At 40.7% G+C, this 22,287-nt stretch overlaps 4 protein-coding genes across 4 annotated transcripts; all 4 read left to right on the top strand.

Moving 5' to 3' along the window:
* The first annotated feature begins 1,094 nt into the window (after positions 1-1,094).
* On the top strand, positions 1,095-3,234 carry LOC141003879 (uncharacterized). The gene is made up of 5 exons (XM_073475353.1): positions 1,095-1,149; positions 1,252-1,950; positions 2,054-2,179; positions 2,566-2,603; positions 3,115-3,234. Exons 1-5 carry the CDS (start codon positions 1,095-1,097, stop codon positions 3,232-3,234), a joined length of 1,038 nt encoding a protein of 345 aa, XP_073331454.1.
* A 3,512-nt stretch (positions 3,235-6,746) lies between these two features.
* Positions 6,747-8,336, top strand: LOC141004137 (uncharacterized). Its single transcript, XM_073475635.1, has 4 exons — positions 6,747-6,801; positions 6,922-7,617; positions 7,710-7,835; positions 8,055-8,336. The coding sequence occupies exons 1-4, from the start codon at positions 6,747-6,749 to the stop codon at positions 8,174-8,176; spliced, it is 999 nt and encodes a 332-aa protein (XP_073331736.1). The 3' UTR covers positions 8,177-8,336.
* Positions 8,337-10,935: 2,599 nt separating this feature from the next.
* Positions 10,936-13,075, top strand: LOC141003806 (uncharacterized). Its single transcript, XM_073475271.1, has 5 exons — positions 10,936-10,990; positions 11,093-11,791; positions 11,895-12,020; positions 12,407-12,444; positions 12,956-13,075. Exons 1-5 carry the CDS (start codon positions 10,936-10,938, stop codon positions 13,073-13,075), a joined length of 1,038 nt encoding a protein of 345 aa, XP_073331372.1.
* A 3,499-nt stretch (positions 13,076-16,574) lies between these two features.
* Positions 16,575-18,048, top strand: LOC141004164 (uncharacterized). Its single transcript, XM_073475666.1, has 4 exons — positions 16,575-16,646; positions 16,767-17,462; positions 17,555-17,680; positions 17,900-18,048. Exons 1-4 carry the CDS (start codon positions 16,592-16,594, stop codon positions 18,019-18,021), a joined length of 999 nt encoding a protein of 332 aa, XP_073331767.1. The 5' UTR covers positions 16,575-16,591; the 3' UTR covers positions 18,022-18,048.
* Positions 18,049-22,287: the final 4,239 nt, after the last annotated feature.

Below are 22,287 nucleotides of genomic sequence, written 5' to 3'. Positions count from 1 at the left end.
CAGGACCCTTTGGTCTCTTTGTCTCTGTGGTTTCAAATAGGAAGTCTCTGCAGTGTTTTCGTGCACAGCAGTCACACAGTACAAGCCCAACACGCAGGCTATTTTAGTGGATTATACCAATAAATCAGAGTGTAAAGACTAAAACAGGCTTTAATAAAATAATGACTAGAACACATAAGAACAATGTGACATTAATGTATATAATTATTGCATTGTTTTTTGTTAGTGTAACTGTATTGCCGAAACCCCTCAAGATTAGCTGCTAGTCTGAACTGCTTATCATGTACTCTCATAGAAGTATTTTGTTTCAGCCTGACTGATCAAACCAAACCAACCAAACAGTGGCCACAGTATGTGCGCCTGGGAGAAGCAGTTGAAACAATATACCTACCCAGATAATGTCATGAGCATCGCCAGCTACTTGCTGCAACAACATTAACCACAGCAAAGAGAATACTTATTTTGGCCATGCTAGCAGCATGGTTCTAGAGAGGGCAATGTCAGTTTTTTATTGCTAATCCAGAACTTTGATTCAGACTCAAATATCTCAACAACTACTTGACAGGTTATGTTGCACAAACACTCATCTATGTTAGGCTGAAGTGTAATCATCCATGTTGGTATTTTTCCTTTTCCCAACAAGTCACAATGTGATGACAATAAAAACACGAATGGTCACTTTCAATGATGGTCCCTGAAACACAGTTAATAATGCTAATCCACAGCCAACACCAACACAGCAATATCAAAACGTGCAAAATGGTCCAGCAGTAAGTGCAACATGGAATCGGTTATTTCTCCCAGTTAGTCTATAAAAAATATGTTGCAGGCACCTGTTGTACAACACAATGTCCCTTTGATAACTACAGTTAGCAATCACAAATGCTGCTTTTTAACACTGATGATTTATAAAAAGAGACCTGTTTGAACTCATTGGTCTCTCTCAATGCACTGCATTCAAAGCAGCACTGATCATGTGTTCATTGTTTCCAAATCAGCTGATGTTCCTGTTAGCCAATCAAAAAGAGAGTCCTCTTTCTAAAAAGTGGAAAACGTACTGAGATGCGATTCATTCAACACATAATTTGAACACGATGAACACCATGTGGTTTGCTTTGTATCTGACTTATCTGTTCTTGGGAAGAATAGGTAAGTTTTCTGTGTAACTTGTATTTTTATTATGATTGCAGATTTCACAGATAGACATCATGATAATTGAATTAAATGTGCTCTTTCTGGATCTCTTTTCAGCTCCGACTACTGTTGTGAAAACGTCTACATATGTGGGTCAAGACAGTGGTTTTGTGTCAGCCAATCTTGGTGACAGCGTGACCATGCGATGCTTCTATAAAGGTGATGCAGTGATGTTTTACTGGTATAAGCAAACTCTGGGGCAGAAGCCACAGCTCCTCTCTACCTTCTATAAACGTGACAAAAGTGGCATCTTTCAGAACGAATTCAAGAACAATTCTCGTTTCGCCCTGGACACAGGAAATGGCAATAATCACTTGACAATCTCGGATTTGCGCATTTCAGACTCAGCTACTTACTACTGCACAGGTTGCTATGCATATGACTTCGAATTTGTAGAGGGCATTACTGTCAGCGTGAAGGGTTCAGGTTTGAGCATCCCAGCTTTGGTTTATCAGTCAGCATCTGACATCATCCAGCCAGGAGACTCTGTGGACTGTACAGTACACACTGGGACCTGTGATGGAGAACACAGTGTTTACTGGTTCAAACACTCTCAAGAATCTCATCCAGGACTCATTTACACCCATGGAGGCAGGAATGATCAGTGTGAGAGGAAAGACAACACACAAACACACACCTGTGTCTACAACTTGCCAATGAAGAGCCTGAATCTTTCTCATGCTGGGACCTACTACTGTGCTGTTGCCTCATGTGGACACATACTGTTTGGGGAGGAGAAAAAGTTGGATTCAGAGCGTAAGTAACATGATAGAAGATGTTTCATATGGATATTAGTTATGTTGAATTCCTCCTCAATATTCTAAAGCTCTGTCATGTCTCCTATCATCTGCTGTTGCAGGAAAGGTGGTCTCTCCTTTCTTGGTGTATTCCCTGACCGGAGCTTTGACATTCAACACCATCCTGGTTGTTTTACTGGCATATGCAGCATATACACTGAACAAAAGAAACAGATGCGGATGTACAGGTGAACCAACTTTCATTTTTTACTTTTCTTAGTGTATATTTATGTTCTTAATACTGGAGGCGCAGCCATTCGAAGTTGATACGAATAGAAAAGTCAACCAACTTCAGATTTTCTGACACCAATTTGTGGAAAACTTAGTCGTTCAACATGACTATTAACTTAAGGGGCCATATGATGGATATTCTGTTGAATAGTGCTGGTGTTACAGTATGAGGTGGTTTTAGTATGTATCTTTATGGATTGATCTAATTCTGACACGCTATTGCGGGGTAGTTCCATCATGTCAGTAGTGCGTAACACATAAAATCAAGACGTTAAAGTAATCAGTCTACTCACTGCCAGCATATTGAATTTTATAGGCTTTTATTTTTTTCTTTCTTAACCAGACTCAAGATCTTCAGCTTCCTTGAGTCCAAATGCAGCGGTAAGTATTTTTGGAGTATAGCACCAATAAATCAATGTATATCACAGCATGATAACGACCTATAGGGGATGAAAAAAAGCAAAACCTGTGCAAATTAATCTGTACAATGGTACAATTACTCTGAAATATATACTGCACACAGTAGCTGTGGATGTTTTTTTAACACTACAGGAACTAACCAACCCATAACCTAATCGTTAACAGTTCACCCCAAAATGAAATTCCATCGGCATGATCTTTGGTCCAAGGTTCCCATCAGAACATCTTTGATACAAGTCACTAAAATATCATATGTGGGTATGTCAATATGAGCTAAATGTTACAGGTTGTTCGTTCCCACAGTATATCGTAAATGGCTAATTTGTAAAGCACAAAGGTAATCCTTGAGCTGTTATATCAATGTGATCAATTGTACAGGTGCTGCTGTCGGTGTGTACAATACATGTATGTGTCAGACAAGTGATGTGTATTTATACATTGACGAAATGTAAAAATGATATTTTATTAACAGAATTACCAAGATTCAGACAACCTCCACTACGCTGCTCTGAGGGAATTCAGGGCCAAGAGGTCACCGAGACAGAGGGACGATACACAAAGTGAATGTGTGTACTCCGGTGTTAGGCAGTAGGAGCTGGAAATATTGCATTTGGACTTGTGTACAAAAATGTGTCTACTAATCTATGTAAAGTAATTTCTTATTAAAACATGAGCACTGCTGTCAGATTTCACCTCAATACACTGAATGTAAAGTTTTGCCCTGCAATAAACTTGTAAAACATTGCTTTCACCAACCAAGCTTTCCTGATACAGTATGACGTGTGTTCTCACATGTGCCATTTTTCTACCCCCACTATAACTGTTGTTGACAACGTATAAATGCAACCACACATGACGCATCTCTGTGGTGTCTGTGGGCTCGAGTACTTGAGAGAGCCATCAGTGGAACATTATTATTGAAGCAAATTCAGTCTATTAGTGCTGCACTGCTGAAAGGATGTAATACATTACTTTATTTTACAAAGCAGAAACCTTCATCATTGAGAGTGTGTACAAAAAGGGCATCAGAGGCCTTCAAACGTCAAGCGTGATTGTTACGGATGTGACTCAGCAGGGCCGGCCTTCTCATAGCAGGGTGACAACAAGACCCGCCAACACGTAATATCTGAATACAAGTTTTAAACATGATGGGAACGAGCTGGTCAGATAATGAGTGTGCAGGTTAATGCCTTTCCCGGGTGTCTTTACATTATCCTTGATCTTTTGAAACCTCTGTGTTGTTGGCTGTCAAAGATGAGCTCTCAGTGTACTTGGTCGTATACTTCTCTAGGACCCTTTGCTCTCTATTGTCTCTGTGGTTTCAAACAGGAAGCCTCTGCAGTGTTTTCATGCACGGCAGTCACACAGTATGAGTCCAATCGTCAGACTATTTTAGTAGATTATATCTACAAATCAGTGTTCGAAAGCTAAAACAGGGTTTAATAAATATTAGTAATCTACAACATCTATGTAACATTAATATATACACAGTCAATAATTAGATAGTCTTTTGTCATCATTTCCAATGCTGTGTGACTGTATTGTGGGTGGTGCTTCGAGTCTGAACTGCTCATCATATACTCCCGCAGACATCTCGGGGTTTCAGTCTGACAGACCATACCAATTAAACGGTGGCCACTGTGTGTGTGCTCGGGAGAACAGCTGAAACAATACACATCCTCATGTAATGTCACAAGCAGCATTAGCTTTTGGCTGCAACAACCACTGCAAAGACGATAGTATTTATAGCCATGCTAGTGGCATGGTTCAAGGGGTGGCAATGTTGTTTGGTCTGCTGATGCACCACTTTGATCCAGACTCAAACATCTCAACATCTACTGGGCAGGTTAAGATTGAATTTAAGATTGAACAGTCATGGTCCAGAGAGGATGATTCCTACTAACTCTCCCCTGACTTCTCCTATGGCGTTACCATTGGGTTGACATTTTTGGAAGCATGCTCCATGTCTCAACAACTATCACATGGAATTCCTCCATAGATTGGCACACAATTTGGTGCAGACATTCGTGGTCCCCAGAGGCAGAATCCTACTGACTTCGATGATCCCCTGACACTTTATCTAGCGCCACTATGAGGTGCCCATTTGTGGTTGTCAGAGAAATGTCGCAACAGCTATTGGACAGCTATGGCTGAAGACTCTTATTTCAGTTTATAATGTTAGCTTAGGCTTCAACACATATTTACATGAGTAAAAGTAATGTTACTGTTTCTGCTACTCTACCCACCTCTGCCAACAAGCATTCACCTTTAGTATCACTCCTGTGGGTAATGTGGTGTGCAAAGCTTGACACAGGAAGACCGACATCTTGCCATACCAAACGTGTTTAAACTTTGAAATGCAGACAACTTTGTCGAATAAAGAGAGAGAAATGGTTCCCCTTGCGGAACAGGTGATTTGTTGGGAGCAGAACAAGGAGCAGGGTGTATGTTACAGTGCATCAATATGTTGTGAAGTAACGGTGGAGGAGACGCGAGATGTGCGGACACTATACTTACCAAAGCCTGGTAACCAAAAACTTGGCTCTACTAAGTATTCACTTTCCTATTGTTTACTTAGTCCTCCATAACCTTTCCATTTTAGAGAGATAATCAAGCAAGTTATAGCATCAGAATATAACAAGTAGAAGAACCAAAGTAGACAATGAAGGGGGCAACATGTGTTCACTGTTTCCAAAATAGGACATTCAGTGTCACTTCTTGTTAGCCAATCAAACAGTCTCCTCTCTAAGACTAGAGAACGTACGGAGGATCTCTACATTCAACAAGATGTTTTGATGAAGATGAATCGCTGAAGTTTGCTTTATATCTGACTTGTCTTTGCTTGTGGAGAAAAGCCAAGTTTGGCCTTCTGATGATCTATTTGTACTCTTAAGTGTATAGTCATTCCTGTTACAATGTCGAAGCTTTACAATAAACTTCTATCATTGCGTTCATTTGGCTCTTTTCTGAAGACTGAAGACGTTGGTGTGTATCCTTGCAAAAGTACAGCTCAGACATTGACGAAAACACATGACCAAAGCTACTGTTTGAGAATGCAACCAACAAAGCCAACCAATCAGAGGTGGCGTGGGGCGGGTGTTGAGAGAACACTAATGGGATCCATAATAACACGTACAGTAAACTGTCTGTTTGGAGCAGATACTGTTATCACTGCACGAGTAAAGCAAATAAACACAAAGGTTCCTGTCGTCAAACTCGCGTCACTGTTGATGTATAAACCATTAAACAACCACCACTGCTGATGAAATCCTAATGTGACTCGGGCACACATATTCAAAGATGAGGCAATGTTTTAAAGTTTTGTTTGCCTTAAATTTAGTCTCATTCACCGGCTTCCCTATCCCAGAAGTAGCGGCGGCGACCTAATTTCACCTTGGGTAAACTTGTGGATTTCTCTGGGTTTGAACATTGTTGGAAACATTTGGGATACTGTTAGTACACAGCTCAACAAATTGCATAACAAGGGTCGAGTCAACATTTTAATGCAGAATTGGTAAATTAAAATGTAATATACGCGTATTACTTTTAACACACATGTAATGTGTGTCTTCTGAAGTCAGTAAGAAACAACAGTCCTAGAACAGTTCACAAACCTCAATGGGAGTCAAGTCAAAAGGGGGCTGTTCATGGTCAGAGTCTTGTCCCTCCTTCACAGCACATTTCAGCCACAACCATTTGAAGTGTGAACTTGAACCAGTCAGTCATTTCTGATGCTTTACATTTTGTGCATTCAACACTAATAAATATTACAGGGCTACTTTATTTATACGGAAGATTATTCAGTATTTTTCTGATAATCATTGTACCAAATTCTATCTGTCTTGTGTACAAACTAAACCAAAGTAGATAAAACACATTATCTCTGTACATTTTTTTAAATAAGTCAAAAAAGTCTTTCCAAATGGTGTTTTGATTGATTCTGTTGTTTTGAAATGTTTCTCAAAGACCAAAAATAACACTGCAGGGGGCACTGGTCATGTGATCATTGAAAGTCATTTCTGATTGGCCAATCAAAAACAATCTTGTCTATGAAAAGAACGAACAGACAATCCCTCCAGAAATAGCCACGGAAATTTCGACAACATGACACCTTCGATGTTTGCTTTGTATGTGACATGTCTGCTTTTGGGTACAATGGGTAAGTTCTATCTTTTTAATCGCATTTTAACTATGATGGTTTTTGATATGTTCTGTTCTGTGTGTTACAGCATGGTATAAAATTAACTGTGCATTTGTTTGTTCTCCATTTTCTCCTCAGCTGATATGACTGCTCTAACACTATCATCATCTTTGCGTTTCATATCAGTTAGCGTTGGTGAACCTGTGACTTTGGAATGTTCCTATGAAGATGGTTCAGCAGTGATGTTGTACTGGTATAAACAAACCCCAGGACAGAAACCACAGCTGGTGTCTAAATTCTATAAGCTTGACAAAAATCCCACTCTGTTTGGTGAATTTGAGAACGATCCACGCTTGACTCTGGACAGTGCCCCTGGTAAAAATCATCTGAGGATCTCATATGTGCAAAGTCCAGATGCAGGTACGTATTACTGCATGGGTGGCTCTTCATATGTGTATGACTTTATAGAGGGCATTACTATCCATGTAAAGAGCTCAGGTTTGAACATCCCCGCTTGGGTTCATCAGTCAGCATCTGAGATCATCCAGCCAGGAGGCTCTGTGACTCTGAACTGTACAGTACACACTGGGACCTGTGATGGAGAACACAGTGTTTACTGGTTCAAACACTCTCAAGAATCTCATCCAGGACTCATTTACACCCATGGAGGCAGGAATGATCATTGTGAGAGGAAAGACAACACACAAATACACACCTGTGTCTACAACTTGCCAATGAAGAGCCTGAATCTTTCTCATGCTGGGACCTACTACTGTGCTGTTGCCTCATGTGGACACATACTGTTTGGAGACGGGACCAAGCTGGACTTTGAGGGTGAGTAACTTTCCATCAGACTAACTTTATATTCAAACTCAGATGAACATGACTGAAAGCTCTGTGATGTCTCCTGCTGTCTGGATCTACAGATGATGAAGACTATCCTGTCTTGGTGTATTTCTTGACTGGCACGTCAGCATTCTCCACCACTCTGTGTGTTTTAATGGCTTTCTTCGTGTGCATGACGAACAGGAGACACAGCTGCCTTTGTACAGGTAATCGATCATGTTTTCATCTATAGTGTGTCTGAACATGACATTATGGTAACATTTTCTTTTTGCTTTCAGAGTCTCTGGGAAGATTTTCATCTCCCTCAATGACAACTGATGAGGTATTTCCTATTGAGACAACTGAATATGTTACCATTCAAATACACTAACTGTTTTGTGGATGTTATTCCTGATATAGTTTTTTTTTCTCTCTTTTTCATCACCAGTGTTACCAAAATGAAGATAATGACTATGAGAATGTTTCAAGGGAGAACAGGGTCAACAGACGGAGACGACAGAGAGACGACACCTGGAGTGAATGTGTGTACCTCAGTGTAAAGCAGTAGAGCTGTTTCATCTTTGTCTTTGTGCAGCAGAACATGACTTCATACTGACTCTTTTAAAAGTATCATCTAGTTTTTTGCCTACATGATTTCACGTAAATATGATGACTGTAAAGTGTTGCTTTCTAATAAACCCAATTACCAAGCTTTTGCAAAGACAACACATGAAAGTGCAATGACTTCAGCTGTCTCTGTGCGGGCTGCAACACACGTAACTCAACATATTACATATTTTTCACTCCATGGTTTATCAGTTGCAAATGTTATCAGCAACAAAATTTACATCTTCAGATTTTCTGTCGTCATTTTGTGGTAAACTGAGCCATTGGACACAATTATTAGTTAACAGGTTTCCCATTGATATGAATGTATTTTATAAGTGCTGTTACATCATTGTAATCAATGCATTGTGCAGGCATTGCTGTAAGAATGATATTTTATTAGCAGGACTGCTTAGATTCAGACAGCCTACATAGCGCCGCTTTTAGGGGAAACAAGGTCAACAGATCAACAAGACAGGACGACACCCAAAGTGAATGTGTGTACTCCAGTACATTGTACAGTATATTGCATTTATACTTTGTTTCTGTGTAACAAGATTGTGTCTACCATTCTATGCAAAGTAATTCCTTCTAAAACATGAGCACTGCTGTCAGATCTCATCTCACGTTGCATGTAAAGTTTTGCCCTGCAATAAACTTGTAGAACATTGCTTTCAGCAACCAAGATGTATTTGTACAGTATGACCTATGTGCTGCTATTCAACTCTCACTTAACTGTTGTTTACAACGTACAAACACAACCACACACAAGCCATCTGTGGTGTCTGTGGGCTCTGACACGTGAGCGAGTGTTCACAGTGGAAAATTACCATTAAAACAAAATCAGTGACCATGTTGGAGGACCTGCAGAGAAACTGTAAGTGTTTCAGTGCTGCACTGCTGAAAGGATGTAACACGTCACTTTATTTTACAAAGCAAAAACCTTCATCGTTGAGAGTGTACACGATCATCTAAAAGCACAGGTCATGACAGGCCAAACCCGCCTATTGATTACTCCCTCTGTGGTTGATGCTCAGTCGCAATGATGTCTCATTTCCTGGTCACACGTGAGTTGATGTGATGAGAGAGCACATTTTGCGCTTGTTCAAAAAATGTTTCCTGGTTCAGGGTGTAATTTGTCTCTCATTGTGTTTCTCTCTTCACCCGCTTGAAGCTAGAGGTGGGACTTTCTTCTTTCTATGTTAATGAGCTTGAGGGAGTGCACAAGAGAATGTGAGAAAGCCAAACTTTACAGAAAGTGAGAAAGTTGTTACTTCAAAAGCAAATAAAGAGCAAATATAGCTCTCAGCAACAACACTATAACCAACATAAACACATCTAAAGTGCTTTCCACAGACTATACATTCTGAATTGTGAGAGCAAACCTTTGACAACATCAAGCATGATTGATGCGGATGTGACTCAGTAGGGCCGAGCTTCTCACAGCAGGGTGGTAACAAGACCCGCCTACATATATCCGAATATCCGCATTGTGCTCATTGTACGCCACAGCCCAGAGGTGTTAGGTACTTTTTTGGCCTCTGTGTGCTCGGCAGTCAAAGGTGTCTCTCAATAGCTCTCAGCATACGTGGCCATGTTTCTGCAGGACCCTTTGGTCTCTTTGTCTCTGTGGTTTCAAATAGGAAGTCTCTGCAGTGTTTTCGTGCACAGCAGTCACACAGTACAAGCCCAACACGCAGGCTATTTTAGTGGATTATACCAATAAATCAGAGTGTAAAGACTAAAACAGGCTTTAATAAAATAATGACTAGAACACATAAGAACAATGTGACATTAATGTATATAATTATTGCATTGTTTTTTGTTAGTGTAACTGTATTGCCGAAACCCCTCAAGAACAGCCTTGCTGAGGGAGTGGCCATTAGCTGATAGTCTAAACTTCTTATCATGTACTCTCATAGAAGTATTTTGTTTCAGCCTGACTGATCAAACCAAACCAACCAAACAGTGGCCACAGTATGTGCGCCTGGGAGAAGCAGTTGAAACAATATACCTACCCAGATAATGTCATGAGCATCGCCAGCTACTTGCTGCAACAACATTAACCACAGCAAAGAGAATACTTATTTTGGCCATGCTAGCAGCATGGTTCTAGAGAGGGCAATGTCAGTTTTTTATTGCTAATCCAGAACTTTGATTCAGACTCAAATATCTCAACAACTACTTGACAGGTTATGTTGCACAAACACTCATCTATGTTAGGCTGAAGTGTAATCATCCATGTTGGTATTTTTCCTTTTCCCAACAAGTCACAATGTGATGACAATAAAAACACGAATGGTCACTTTCAATGATGGTCCCTGAAACACAGTTAATAATGCTAATCCACAGCCAACACCAACACAGCAATATCAAAACGTGCAAAATGGTCCAGCAGTAAGTGCAACATGGAATCGGTTATTTCTCCCAGTTAGTCTATAAAAAATATGTTGCAGGCACCTGTTGTACAACACAATGTCCCTTTGATAACTACAGTTAGCAATCACAAATGCTGCTTTTTAACACTGATGATTTATAAAAAGAGACCTGTTTGAACTCATTGGTCTCTCTCAATGCACTGCATTCAAAGCAGCACTGATCATGTGTTCATTGTTTCCAAATCAGCTGATGTTCCTGTTAGCCAATCAAAAAGAGAGTCCTCTTTCTAAAAAGTGGAAAACGTACTGAGATGCGATTCATTCAACACATAATTTGAACACGATGAACACCATGTGGTTTGCTTTGTATCTGACTTATCTGTTCTTGGGAAGAATAGGTAAGTTTTCTGTGTAACTTGTATTTTTATTATGATTGCAGATTTCACCGATAGACATCATGATAATTGAATTAAATGTGCTCTTTCTGGATCTCTTTTCAGCTCCGACTACTGTTGTGAAAACGTCTACATATGTGGGTCAAGACAGTGGTTTTGTGTCAGCCAATCTTGGTGACAGCGTGACCATGCGATGCTTCTATAAAGGTGATGCAGTGATGTTTTACTGGTATAAGCAAACTCTGGGGCAGAAGCCACGGCTCCTCTCTACCTTCTATAAACGTGACAAAAGTGGCATCTTTCAGAACGAATTCAAGAACAATTCTCGTTTCGCCCTGGACACAGGAAATGGCAATAATCACTTGACAATCTCGGATTTGCGCATTTCAGACTCAGCTACTTACTACTGCACAGGTTGCTATGCATATGACTTCGAATTTGTAGAGGGCATTACTGTCAGCGTGAAGGGTTCAGGTTTGAGCATCCCAGCTTTGGTTTATCAGTCAGCATCTGACATCATCCAGCCAGGAGACTCTGTGGACTGTACAGTACACACTGGGACCTGTGATGGAGAACACAGTGTTTACTGGTTCAAACACTCTCAAGAATCTCATCCAGGACTCATTTACACCCATGGAGGCAGGAATGATCAGTGTGAGAGGAAAGACAACACACAAACACACACCTGTGTCTACAACTTGCCAATGAAGAGCCTGAATCTTTCTCATGCTGGGACCTACTACTGTGCTGTTGCCTCATGTGGACACATACTGTTTGGGGAGGAGAAAAAGTTGGATTCAGAGCGTAAGTAACATGATAGAAGATGTTTCATATGGATATTAGTTATGTTGAATTCCTCCTCAATATTCTAAAGCTCTGTCATGTCTCCTATCATCTGCTGTTGCAGGAAAGGTGGTCTCTCCTGTCTTGGTGTATTCCCTGACCGGAGCTTTGACATTCAACACCATCCTGGTTGTTTTACTGGCATATGCAGCATATACACTGAACAAAAGAAACAGATGCGGATGTACAGGTGAACCAACTTTCATTTTTTACTTTTCTTAGTGTATATTTATGTTCTTAATACTGGAGGCGCAGCCATTCGAAGTTGATATGAATAGAAAAGTCAACCAACTTCAGATTTTCTGACACCAATTTGTGGAAAACTTAGTCGTTCAACATGACTATTAACTTAAGGGGCCATATGATGGATATTCTGTTGAATAGTGCTGGTGTTACAGTATGAGGTGGTTTTAGTATGTATCTTTATGGATTGATCTAATTCTGACACGCTATTGCGGGGTAGTTCCATCATGTCAGTAGTGCGTAACACATAAAATCAAGACTTTAAAGTAATCAGTCTACTCACTGCCAGCATATTGAATTTTATAGGCTTTTATTTTTTTCTTTCTTAACCAGACTCAAGATCTTCAGCTTCCTTGAGTCCAAATGCAGCGGTAAGTATTTTTGGAGTATAGCACCAATAAATCAATGTATATCACAGCATGATAACGACCTATAGGGGATGAAAAAAAGCAAAACCTGTGCAAATTAATCTGTACAATGGTACAATTACTCTGAAATATATACTGCACACAGTAGCTGTGGATGTTTTTTTAACACTACAGGAACTAACCAACCCATAACCTAATCGTTAACAGTTCACCCCAAAATGAAATTCCATCGGCATGATCTTTGGTCCAAGGTTCCCATCAGAACATCTTTGATACAAGTCACTAAAATATCATATGTGGGTATGTCAATATGAGCTAAATGTTACAGGTTGTTCGTTCCCACAGTATATCATAAATGGCTCATTTGTAAAGCACAAAGGTAATCCTTGAGCTGTTATATCAATGTGATCAATTGTACAGGTGCTGCTGTCGGTGTGTACAATACATGTATGTGTCAGACAAGTGATGTGTATTTATACATTGACGAAATGTAAAAATGATATTTTATTAACAGAATTACCAAGATTCAGACAACCTCCACTACGCTGCTCTGAGGGAATTCAGGGCCAAGAGGTCACCGAGACAGAGGGACGACACACAAAGTGAATGTGTGTACTCCGGTGTTAGGCAGTAGGAGCTGGAAATATTGCATTTGGACTTGTGTACAAAAATGTGTCTACTAATCTATGTAAAGTAATTTCTTATTAAAACATGAGCACTGCTGTCAGATTTCACCTCAATACACTGAATGTAAAGTTTTGCCCTGCAATAAACTTGTAAAACATTGCTTTCACCAACCAAGCTTTCCTGATACAGTATGACGTGTGTTCTCACATGTGCCATTTTTCTACCCCCACTATAACTGTTGTTGACAACGTATAAATGCAACCACACACGACGCATCTCTGTGGTGTCTGTGGGCTCGAGTACTTGAGAGAGCCATCAGTGGAACATTATTATTGAAGCAAATTCAGTCTATTAGTGCTGCACTGCTGAAAGGATGTAATACATTACTTTATTTTACAAAGCAGAAACCTTCATCATTGAGAGTGTGTACAAAAAGGGCATCAGAGGCCTTCAAACGTCAAGCGTGATTGTTACGGATGTGACTCAGCAGGGCCGGCCTTCTCATAGCAGGGTGACAACAAGACCCGCCAACACGTAATATCTGAATACAAGTTTTAAACATGATGGGAACGAGCTGGTCAGATAATGAGTGTGCAGGTTAATGCCTTTCCCGGGTGTCTTTACATTATCCTTGATCTTTTGAAACCTCTGTGTTGTTGGCTGTCAAAGATGAGCTCTCAGTGTACTTGGTCGTATACTTCTCTAGGACCCTTTGCTCTCTATTGTCTCTGTGGTTTCAAACAGGAAGCCTCTGCAGTGTTTTCATGCACGGCAGTCACACAGTATGAGTCCAATCGTCAGACTATTTTAGTAGATTATATCTACAAATCAGTGTTCGAAAGCTAAAACAGGGTTTAATAAACATTAGTAATCTACATCTAACATCTATGTAACATTAATATATACACAGTCAATAATTAGATAGTCTTTTGTCATCATTTCCAATGCTGTGTGACTGTATTGTGGGTGGTGCTTCGAGTCTGAACTGCTCATCATATACTCCCACAGACATCTCGGGGTTTCAGTCTGACAGACCATACCAATTAAACGGTGGCCACTGTGTGTGTGCTCGGGAGAACAGCTGAAACAATACACATCCTCATGTAATGTCACAAGCAGCATTAGCTTTTGGCTGCAACAACCACTGCAAAGACGATAGTATTTATAGCCATGCTAGTGGCATGGTTCAAGGGGGGGCAATGTTGTTTGGTCTGCTGATGCACCACTTTGATCCAGACTCAAACATCTCAACATCTACTGGGCAGGTTAAGATTGAATTTAAGATTGAACAGCCATGGTCCAGAGAGGATGATTCCTACTAACTCTCCCCTGACTTCTCCTATGGTGTTACCATTGGGTTGACATTTTTGGAAGCATGCTCCATGTCTCAACAACTATCACATGGAATTCCTCCATAGATTGGCACACAATTTGGTGCAGACATTCGTGGTCCCCAGAGGCAGAATCCTACTGACTTCGATGATCCCCTGACACTTTATCTAGCGCCACTATGAGGTGCCCATTTGTGGTTGTCAGAGAAATGTCGCAACAGCTATTGGACAGCTATGGCTGAAGACTCTTATTTCAGTTTATAATGTTAGCTTAGGCTTCAACACATATTTACATGAGTAAAAGTAATGTTACTGTTTCTGCTACTCTACCCACCTCTGCCAACAAGCATTCACCTTTAGTATCACTCCTGTGGGTAATGTGGTGTGCAAAGCTTGACACAGGAAGACCGACATCTTGCCATACCAAACGTGTTTAAACTTTGAAATGCAGACAACTTTGTCGAATAAAGAGAGAGAAATGGTTCCCCTTGCGGAACAGGTGATTTGTTGGGAGCAGAACAAGGAGCAGGGTGTATGTTACAGTGCATCAATATGTTGTGAAGTAACGGTGGAGGAGACGCGAGATGTGCGGACACTATACTTACCAAAGCCTGGTAACCAAAAACTTGGCTCTACTAAGTATTCACTTTCCTATTGTTTACTTAGTCCTCCATAACCTTTCCATTTTAGAGAGATAATCAAGCAAGTTATAGCATCAGAATATAACAAGTAGAAGAACCAAAGTAGACAATGAAGGGGGCAACATGTGTTCACTGTTTCCAAAATAGGACATTCAGTGTCACTTCTTGTTAGCCAATCAAACAGTCTCCTCTCTAAGACTAGAGAACGTACGGAGGATCTCTACATTCAACAAGATGTTTTGATGAAGATGAATCGCTGAAGTTTGCTTTATATCTGACTTGTCTTTGCTTGTGGAGAAAAGCCAAGTTTGGCCTTCTGATGATCTATTTGTATTCTTAAGTGTATAGTCATTCCTGTTACAATGTCGAAGCTTTACAATAAACTTCTATCATTGCGTTCATTTGGCTCTTTTCTGAAGACTGACGACGTTGGCGTGTATGCTTGCAAAAGTACAGCTCAGACACCGCCAAAAACACATGACCAAAGCTACTGTTTGAGAATGCAACCAACAAAGCCAACCAATCAGAGGTGCCGTGGGGCGGGTGTTGAGAGAACACTAATGGGATCCATAATAACACGTACAGTAAACTGTCTGTTTGGAGCAGATACTGTTATCACTGCACGAGTAAAGCAAATAAACACAAAGGTTCCTGTCGTCAAACTTGCTTCACTGTTGATGTATAAACCATTAAACAACCACCACTGCTGATGAAATCCTAATGTGACTCGGGCACACATATTCAAAGATGAGGCAATGTTTTAAAGTTTTGTTTGCCTTAAATTTAGTCTCATTCACCGGCTTCCCTATCCCAGAAGTAGCGGCGGCGACCTAATTTCACCTTGGGTAAACTTGTGGATTTCTCTGGGTTTGAACATTGTTGGAAACATTTGGGATACTGTTAGTACACAGCTCAACAAATTGCATAACAAGGGTCGAGTCAACATTTTAATGCAGAATTGGTAAATTAAAATGTAATATACGCGTATTACTTTTAACACACATGTAATGTGTGTCTTCTGAAGTCAGTAAGAAACAACAGTCCTAGAACAGTTCACAAACCTCAATGGGAGTCAAGTCAAAAGGGGGCTGTTCATGGTCAGAGTCTTGTCCCTCCTTCACAGCACATTTCAGCCACAACCATTTGAAGTGTGAACTTGAACCAGTCAGTCATTTCTGATGCTTTACATTTTGTGCATTCAACACTAATAAATATTACAGGGCTACTTTATTTATACGGAAGATTATTCAGTATTTTTCTGATAATCATTGTACCAAATTCTATCTGTCTTGTGTACAAACTAAACTAAAGTAGATAAAACACATTATCTCTGTACATTTTTTTAAATAAGTCAAAAAAGTCTTTCCAAATGGTGTTTTGATTGATTCTGTTGTTTTGAATTGTTTCTCAAAGACCAAAAATAACACTGCAGGGGGCACTGGTCATGTGATCATTGAAAGTCATTTCTGATTGGCCAATCAAAAACAATCTTGTCTATGAAAAGAACGAACAGACAATCCCTCCAGAAATAGCCACGGAAATTTCGACAACATGACACCTTCGATGTTTGCTTTGTATGTGACATGTCTGCTTTTGGGTACAATGGGTAAGTTCTATCTTTTTAATCGCATTTTAACTATGATGGTTTTTGATATGTTCTGTTCTGTGTGTTACAGCATGGTATAAAATTAACTGTGCATTTGTTTGTTCTCCATTTTCTCCTCAGCTGATATGACTGCTCTAACACTATCATCATCTTTGCGTTTCATATCAGTTAGCGTTGGTGAACCTGTGACTTTGGAATGTTCCTATGAAGATGGTTCAGCAGTGATGTTGTACTGGTATAAACAAACCCCAGGACAGAAACCACAGCTGGTGTCTAAATTCTATAAGCTTGACAAAAATCCCACTCTGTTTGGTGAATTTGAGAACGATCCACGCTTGACTCTGGACAGTGCCCCTGGTAAAAATCATCTGAGGATCTCATATGTGCAAAGTCCAGATGCAGGTACGTATTACTGCATGGGTGGCTCTTCATATGTGTATGACTTTATAGAGGGCATTACTATCCATGTAAAGAGCTCAGGTTTGAACATCCCCGCTTGGGTTCATCAGTCAGCATCTGAGATCATCCAGCCAGGAGGCTCTGTGACTCTGAACTGTACAGTACACACTGGGACCTGTGATGGAGAACACAGTGTTTACTGGTTCAAACACTCTCAAGAATCTCATCCAGGACTCATTTACACCCATGGAGGCAGGAATGATCAGTGTGAGAGGAAAGACAACACACAAATACACACCTGTGTCTACAACTTGCCAATGAAGAGCCTGAATCTTTCTCATGCTGGGACCTACTACTGTGCTGTTGCCTCATGTGGACACATACTGTTTGGAGACGGGACCAAGCTGGACTTTGAGGGTGAGTAACTTTCCATCAGACTAACTTTATATTCAAACTCAGATGAACATGACTGAAAGCTCTGTGATGTCTCCTGCTGTCTGGATCTACAGATGATGAAGACTATCCTGTCTTGGTGTATTTCTTGACTGGCACGTCAGCATTCTCCACCACTCTGTGTGTTTTAATGGCTTTCTTCGTGTGCATGACGAACAGGAGAGACAGCTGCCTTTGTACAGGTAATCGATCATGTTTTCATCTATAGTGTGTCTGAACATGACATTATGGTAACATTTTCTTTTTGCTTTCAGAGTCTCTGGGAAGATTTTCATCTCCCTCAATGACAACTGATGAGGTATTTCCTATTGAGACAACTGAATATGTTACCATTCAAATACACTAACTGTTTTGTGGATGTTATTCCTGATATAGTTTTTTTTTCTCTCTTTTTCATCACCAGTGTTACCAAAATGAAGATAATGACTATGACAATGTTTCAAGGGAGAACAGGGTCAACAGACGGAGACGACAGAGAGACGACACCTGGAGTGAATGTGTGTACCTCAGTGTAAAGCAGTAGAGCTGTTTCATCTTTGTCTTTGTGCAGCAGAACATGACTTCATACTGACTCTTTTAAAAGTATCATCTAGTTTTTTGCCTACATGATTTCACGTAAATATGATGACTGTAAAGTGTTGCTTTCTAATAAACCCAATTACCAAGCTTTTGCAAAGACAACACATGAAAGTGCAATGACTTCAGCTGTCTCTGTGCGGGCTGCAACACACGTAACTCAACATATTACATATGTTTCACTCCATGGTTTATCAGTTGCAAATGTTATCAGCAACAAAATTTACATCTTCAGATTTTCTGTCGTCATTTTGTGGTAAACTGAGCCATTGGACACAATTATTAGTTAACAGGTTTCCCATTGATATGAATGTATTTTATAAGTGCTGTTACATCATTGTAATCAATGCATTGTGCAGGCATTGCTGTAAGAATGATATTTTATTAGCAGGACTGCTTAGATTCAGACAGCCTACATAGCGCCGCTTTTAGGGGAAACAAGGTCAACAGATCAACAAGACAGGACAGCACCCAAAGTGATTGTGTGTACTCCAGTACATTGTACAGTATATTGCATTTATACTTTGTTTCTGTGTAACAAGATTGTGTCTACCATTCTATGCAAAGTAATTCCTTCTAAAACATGAGCACTGCTGTCAGATCTCAGCTCATGTTGTATGTAAAGTTTTGCCCTGCAATAAACTTGTAGAACATTGCTTTCAGCAACCAAGATGTATTTGTACAGTATGACCTATGTGCTGCTATTCAACTCTCACTTAACTGTTGTTTACAGCGTACAAACACAACCACACACAAGCCATCTGTGGTGTCTGTGGGCTCTGACACGTGAGCGAGTGTTCACAGTGGAAAATTACCATTTAAACAAAATCAGCGACCATGTTGGAGGACCTGCAGAGAAACTGTTAGTGTTTCAGTGCTGCACTGCTGAAAAGATGCAACACGTCACTTTATTTTACAAAGCAAAAACCTTCATCGTTGAGAGTGTACACGATCATCTAAAAGCACAGGTCATGACAGGCCAAACCCGCCTATTGATTACTCCCACTGACTGGTTGACGCTCAGTCGCAATGATGTCTCATTTCCTGGTCACACATGAGTTGATGTGATGAGAGAGCACATTTTGCGCTTGTTCAAAAAATGTTTCCTGGTTCAGGGTGTAATTTGTCTCTCATTGTGTTTCTCTCTTCACCCGCTTGGAGCTAGAGGTGGGACTTTCTTCTTTCTATGTTAATGAGCTTGAGGGAGTGCACGAGAGAATGTGAGAAAGCCAAACTTTACAGAAAGTGAGAAAGTTGTTACTTCAAAAGCAAATAAAGAGCAAATATAACTCTCAGCAACAACACTAACTAACATAAACACATCTAAAGTGCTTTCCACAGACTATACATTCTGAATTGTGAGAGCAAACCTTTGAGAACATCACGCATGATTGATGCAGATGTGACTGAGTAGGACCGAGCTTCTCACAGCAGGGTGGTAACAAGACCCGCCTACATATATCCGAATATCCGCATTGTGCTCATTGTACGCCACAGCCCAGAGATGTTAGGTACTTTTTTGGCCTCTGTGTGCTCGGCAGTCAAAGGTGTCTCTCAATAGCTCTCAGCATACTCGGTCATGTTTCTGCAGGACCCTTTGGTCTCTTTGTCTCTGTGGTTTCAAATAGGAAGTCTCTGCAGTGTTTTCGTGCACAGCAGTCACACAGTACAAGCCCAACACGCAGGCTATTTTAGTGGATTATATCAATAAATCAGAGTGTAAAGACTAAAACAGGGTTTAATAAAATAATGACTAGAACACATAAGAACAATGTGACATTAATGTATATGATTATTTCCTTGTTTTTTGTTAGTGTAACTGTATTGCCGAAACCCCTCAAGAACAGCCTTGCTGAGGGAGTGGCCATTAGCTGTTAGTTTGAACTGCTTATCATGTCCTCTCATAGAAGTATTTGTTTCAGCCTGACTGATCAAACCAAACCAGCCAAACAGTGGCCACTGTATGTGCGCCTGGGAGAAGCAGTTGAAACAATATACCTACCCAGGTAATGTCATGAGCATCGCCAGCTACTTGCTGCAACAACAATAACCACTGCAAATACTTGCTAGCAGCATGCTTCTATGGATGGCAATGTCAGTTGGTCTGCTAATCCAGAACTTTCATCCAGACTCAATCATCTCAACAACTACTTGACAGGTTATTTTGCACAAACACTCATCTACCTCAGGCTGAAGTGTAATTAGCCTGCTAACATGCTAATTTAAGATATGTTAGCATGTGGGTTGGCACCACTGTCCCCATGGGCGTAGGAAGCATTTAAAAATGTGGGTGGGCCAATCTAACGAGGGTGTGGGGGTTCTCCCCCTGCACATTTTTAAAAGAGTAGGTGTGTTTTCATGTTTTCTGGTTCCTTATAACAGGTGGATTGCGCTTTTTTTCCAAATAAACTGGCATGAGAGAAATTATGGGTACATTTGTAAGTTCATCCAGATAACATATTTGAAGATAAAAGCTAAAATAACACAAATGCATTTAAAGACTAGTTTATAGGCTAATAGCATTGTAGCATGGGCCCCTGATATATATATATGCAGTTTTTTATGGCTAAAAATACATATTGCAAGACCCACCTTACTCTGACCTCTGATTGGTTGGCTTTGTTAGATGCATTTTCTGTGCTTGACTCAAACTGTCACACACTAGCTCTGGTAATGTCTGATTTCAGCAGTTTATAAGCTGTAGTTTTGCGGATTAACACATCAACCTCTTCAGCCTCTCTCCTGGTCGTCCACTGCTCCTGTGGAGGTCACTCATCCTCCGGAGCCACTCTCAAAAGTGTCTCTGCCCTCGTTCGGAGAGCGGACAGGCAGGCTGCTGCCGGGCTGCCCTGCAGACACCTGAGACCATGCAGCTGCGACAGCCAGTCAGGGTTTACTGGAGCAACCACAGCTCACAGTCCACTGCATCAGCTACATTACTGTCTATTTGTTCTATACAACTGCTAGAAAAACTCAAGCACAACCAATTAATGCCAGATAGCCTCTGAACATAGTTAGGCAACAGTACGCTAGATAGCCAATTCTTGTCTCTTCCAGGTCTTATTAAACAGTATATTTTAATTGTGGCCCACAGAGCTCCCTCCCTCTTGCTGGTTGTACAGCGGACTAATAGGTCACCCAGGTGGCTTGGACGCAGGAGGACAGCCAAGAACAGGCAATTGGCCATGGGTGTGGGTCCCACCGATCGCCCTCCCTCTTGTCAAGCAAACTACCAGGGCTACAAAAATCTCTGTCAGCATAACTGACAAGTAACTATTTCCTAACTGTATGTTCAGTGGCTGCCTTTGTTCTGCCTGTGTTGTCCTTACGGTTGTTTAAAACAATAAGGCAGTGGTGGAGCTGATGCAGCAGACTGTTAACCATAGTTGCTGTCGTAGCTGCAGTGTCTCTGTTTGGTGGAGCAAACAGGCCAGGTGGCAGAGTACTGGCATGGCAGCCTGGTGGCGGCCCGCCTGTTGGCTCTTCCTAATGAGTGAAGAGACACTCTGAAGAGCAGCTCTGGAGCAGCAGAGGACCGGGCAAGAGACTGAAGAGGTTGGTGTGTTTAACCGTAAAATTACAGCTTATAAACTGCTGAAACAGACATTGCCAGTTAACAGTTTGAGTCAAGCACAAAGAAAGCAACCGACAAAGCTAACCCATCAGAGGCAGAGAAGGGTGGGTGTTGTGAGAACATGAGTGGATTCCATAATAACGTGTGTGTGCGCTATGTGTCAATCTATCTGTGTGCAAGGTAGCAGTAAAAACGTGGTATGGAGTTTCATTGATTTCGGGAAATTTTCCAATAAGAAAGTGGAATGGATCTGATAATAAAGCACAGACACAGTGCTCTGAAATAAGTACTAAGTGAATAAACTGTTGCATTGTTAACATGGTAAAAGTGTGTGTGTGTGTGTGTGTGGGTGGGGGGCTCCAACAGAGCAGCTCTAACAATAGAAACTATGAGATGAAACAATGGCCTACAACAACACACCATCATCTTCTTCCTGTCAGCATCGTTTCCTCCTTTCTTCAAACTAAGTTTGAGCAAATTTCAATGTGATGTCATTGCCAACGGTTTCGGTAATGTATTTGGCCCTGTCTGCTTTCACATCTGGAGACTACTTAAAAACAGCAGGGATAGGTTTTTGGATTTCCATTTTTGTTCTTTTTGTTCATTTTTTTTTGCTTTCTTCTGGGTGATGCCATCTAA

Source organism: Pagrus major, chromosome 10 (assembly GCF_040436345.1).
Source record: "Pagrus major chromosome 10, Pma_NU_1.0".
NCBI classification, from domain to species: Eukaryota; Metazoa; Chordata; class Actinopteri; order Spariformes; family Sparidae; genus Pagrus; species Pagrus major.
Note: the sequence above shows the minus strand (reverse complement) of the source record. Positions and strands in the feature narration are given on the sequence as shown.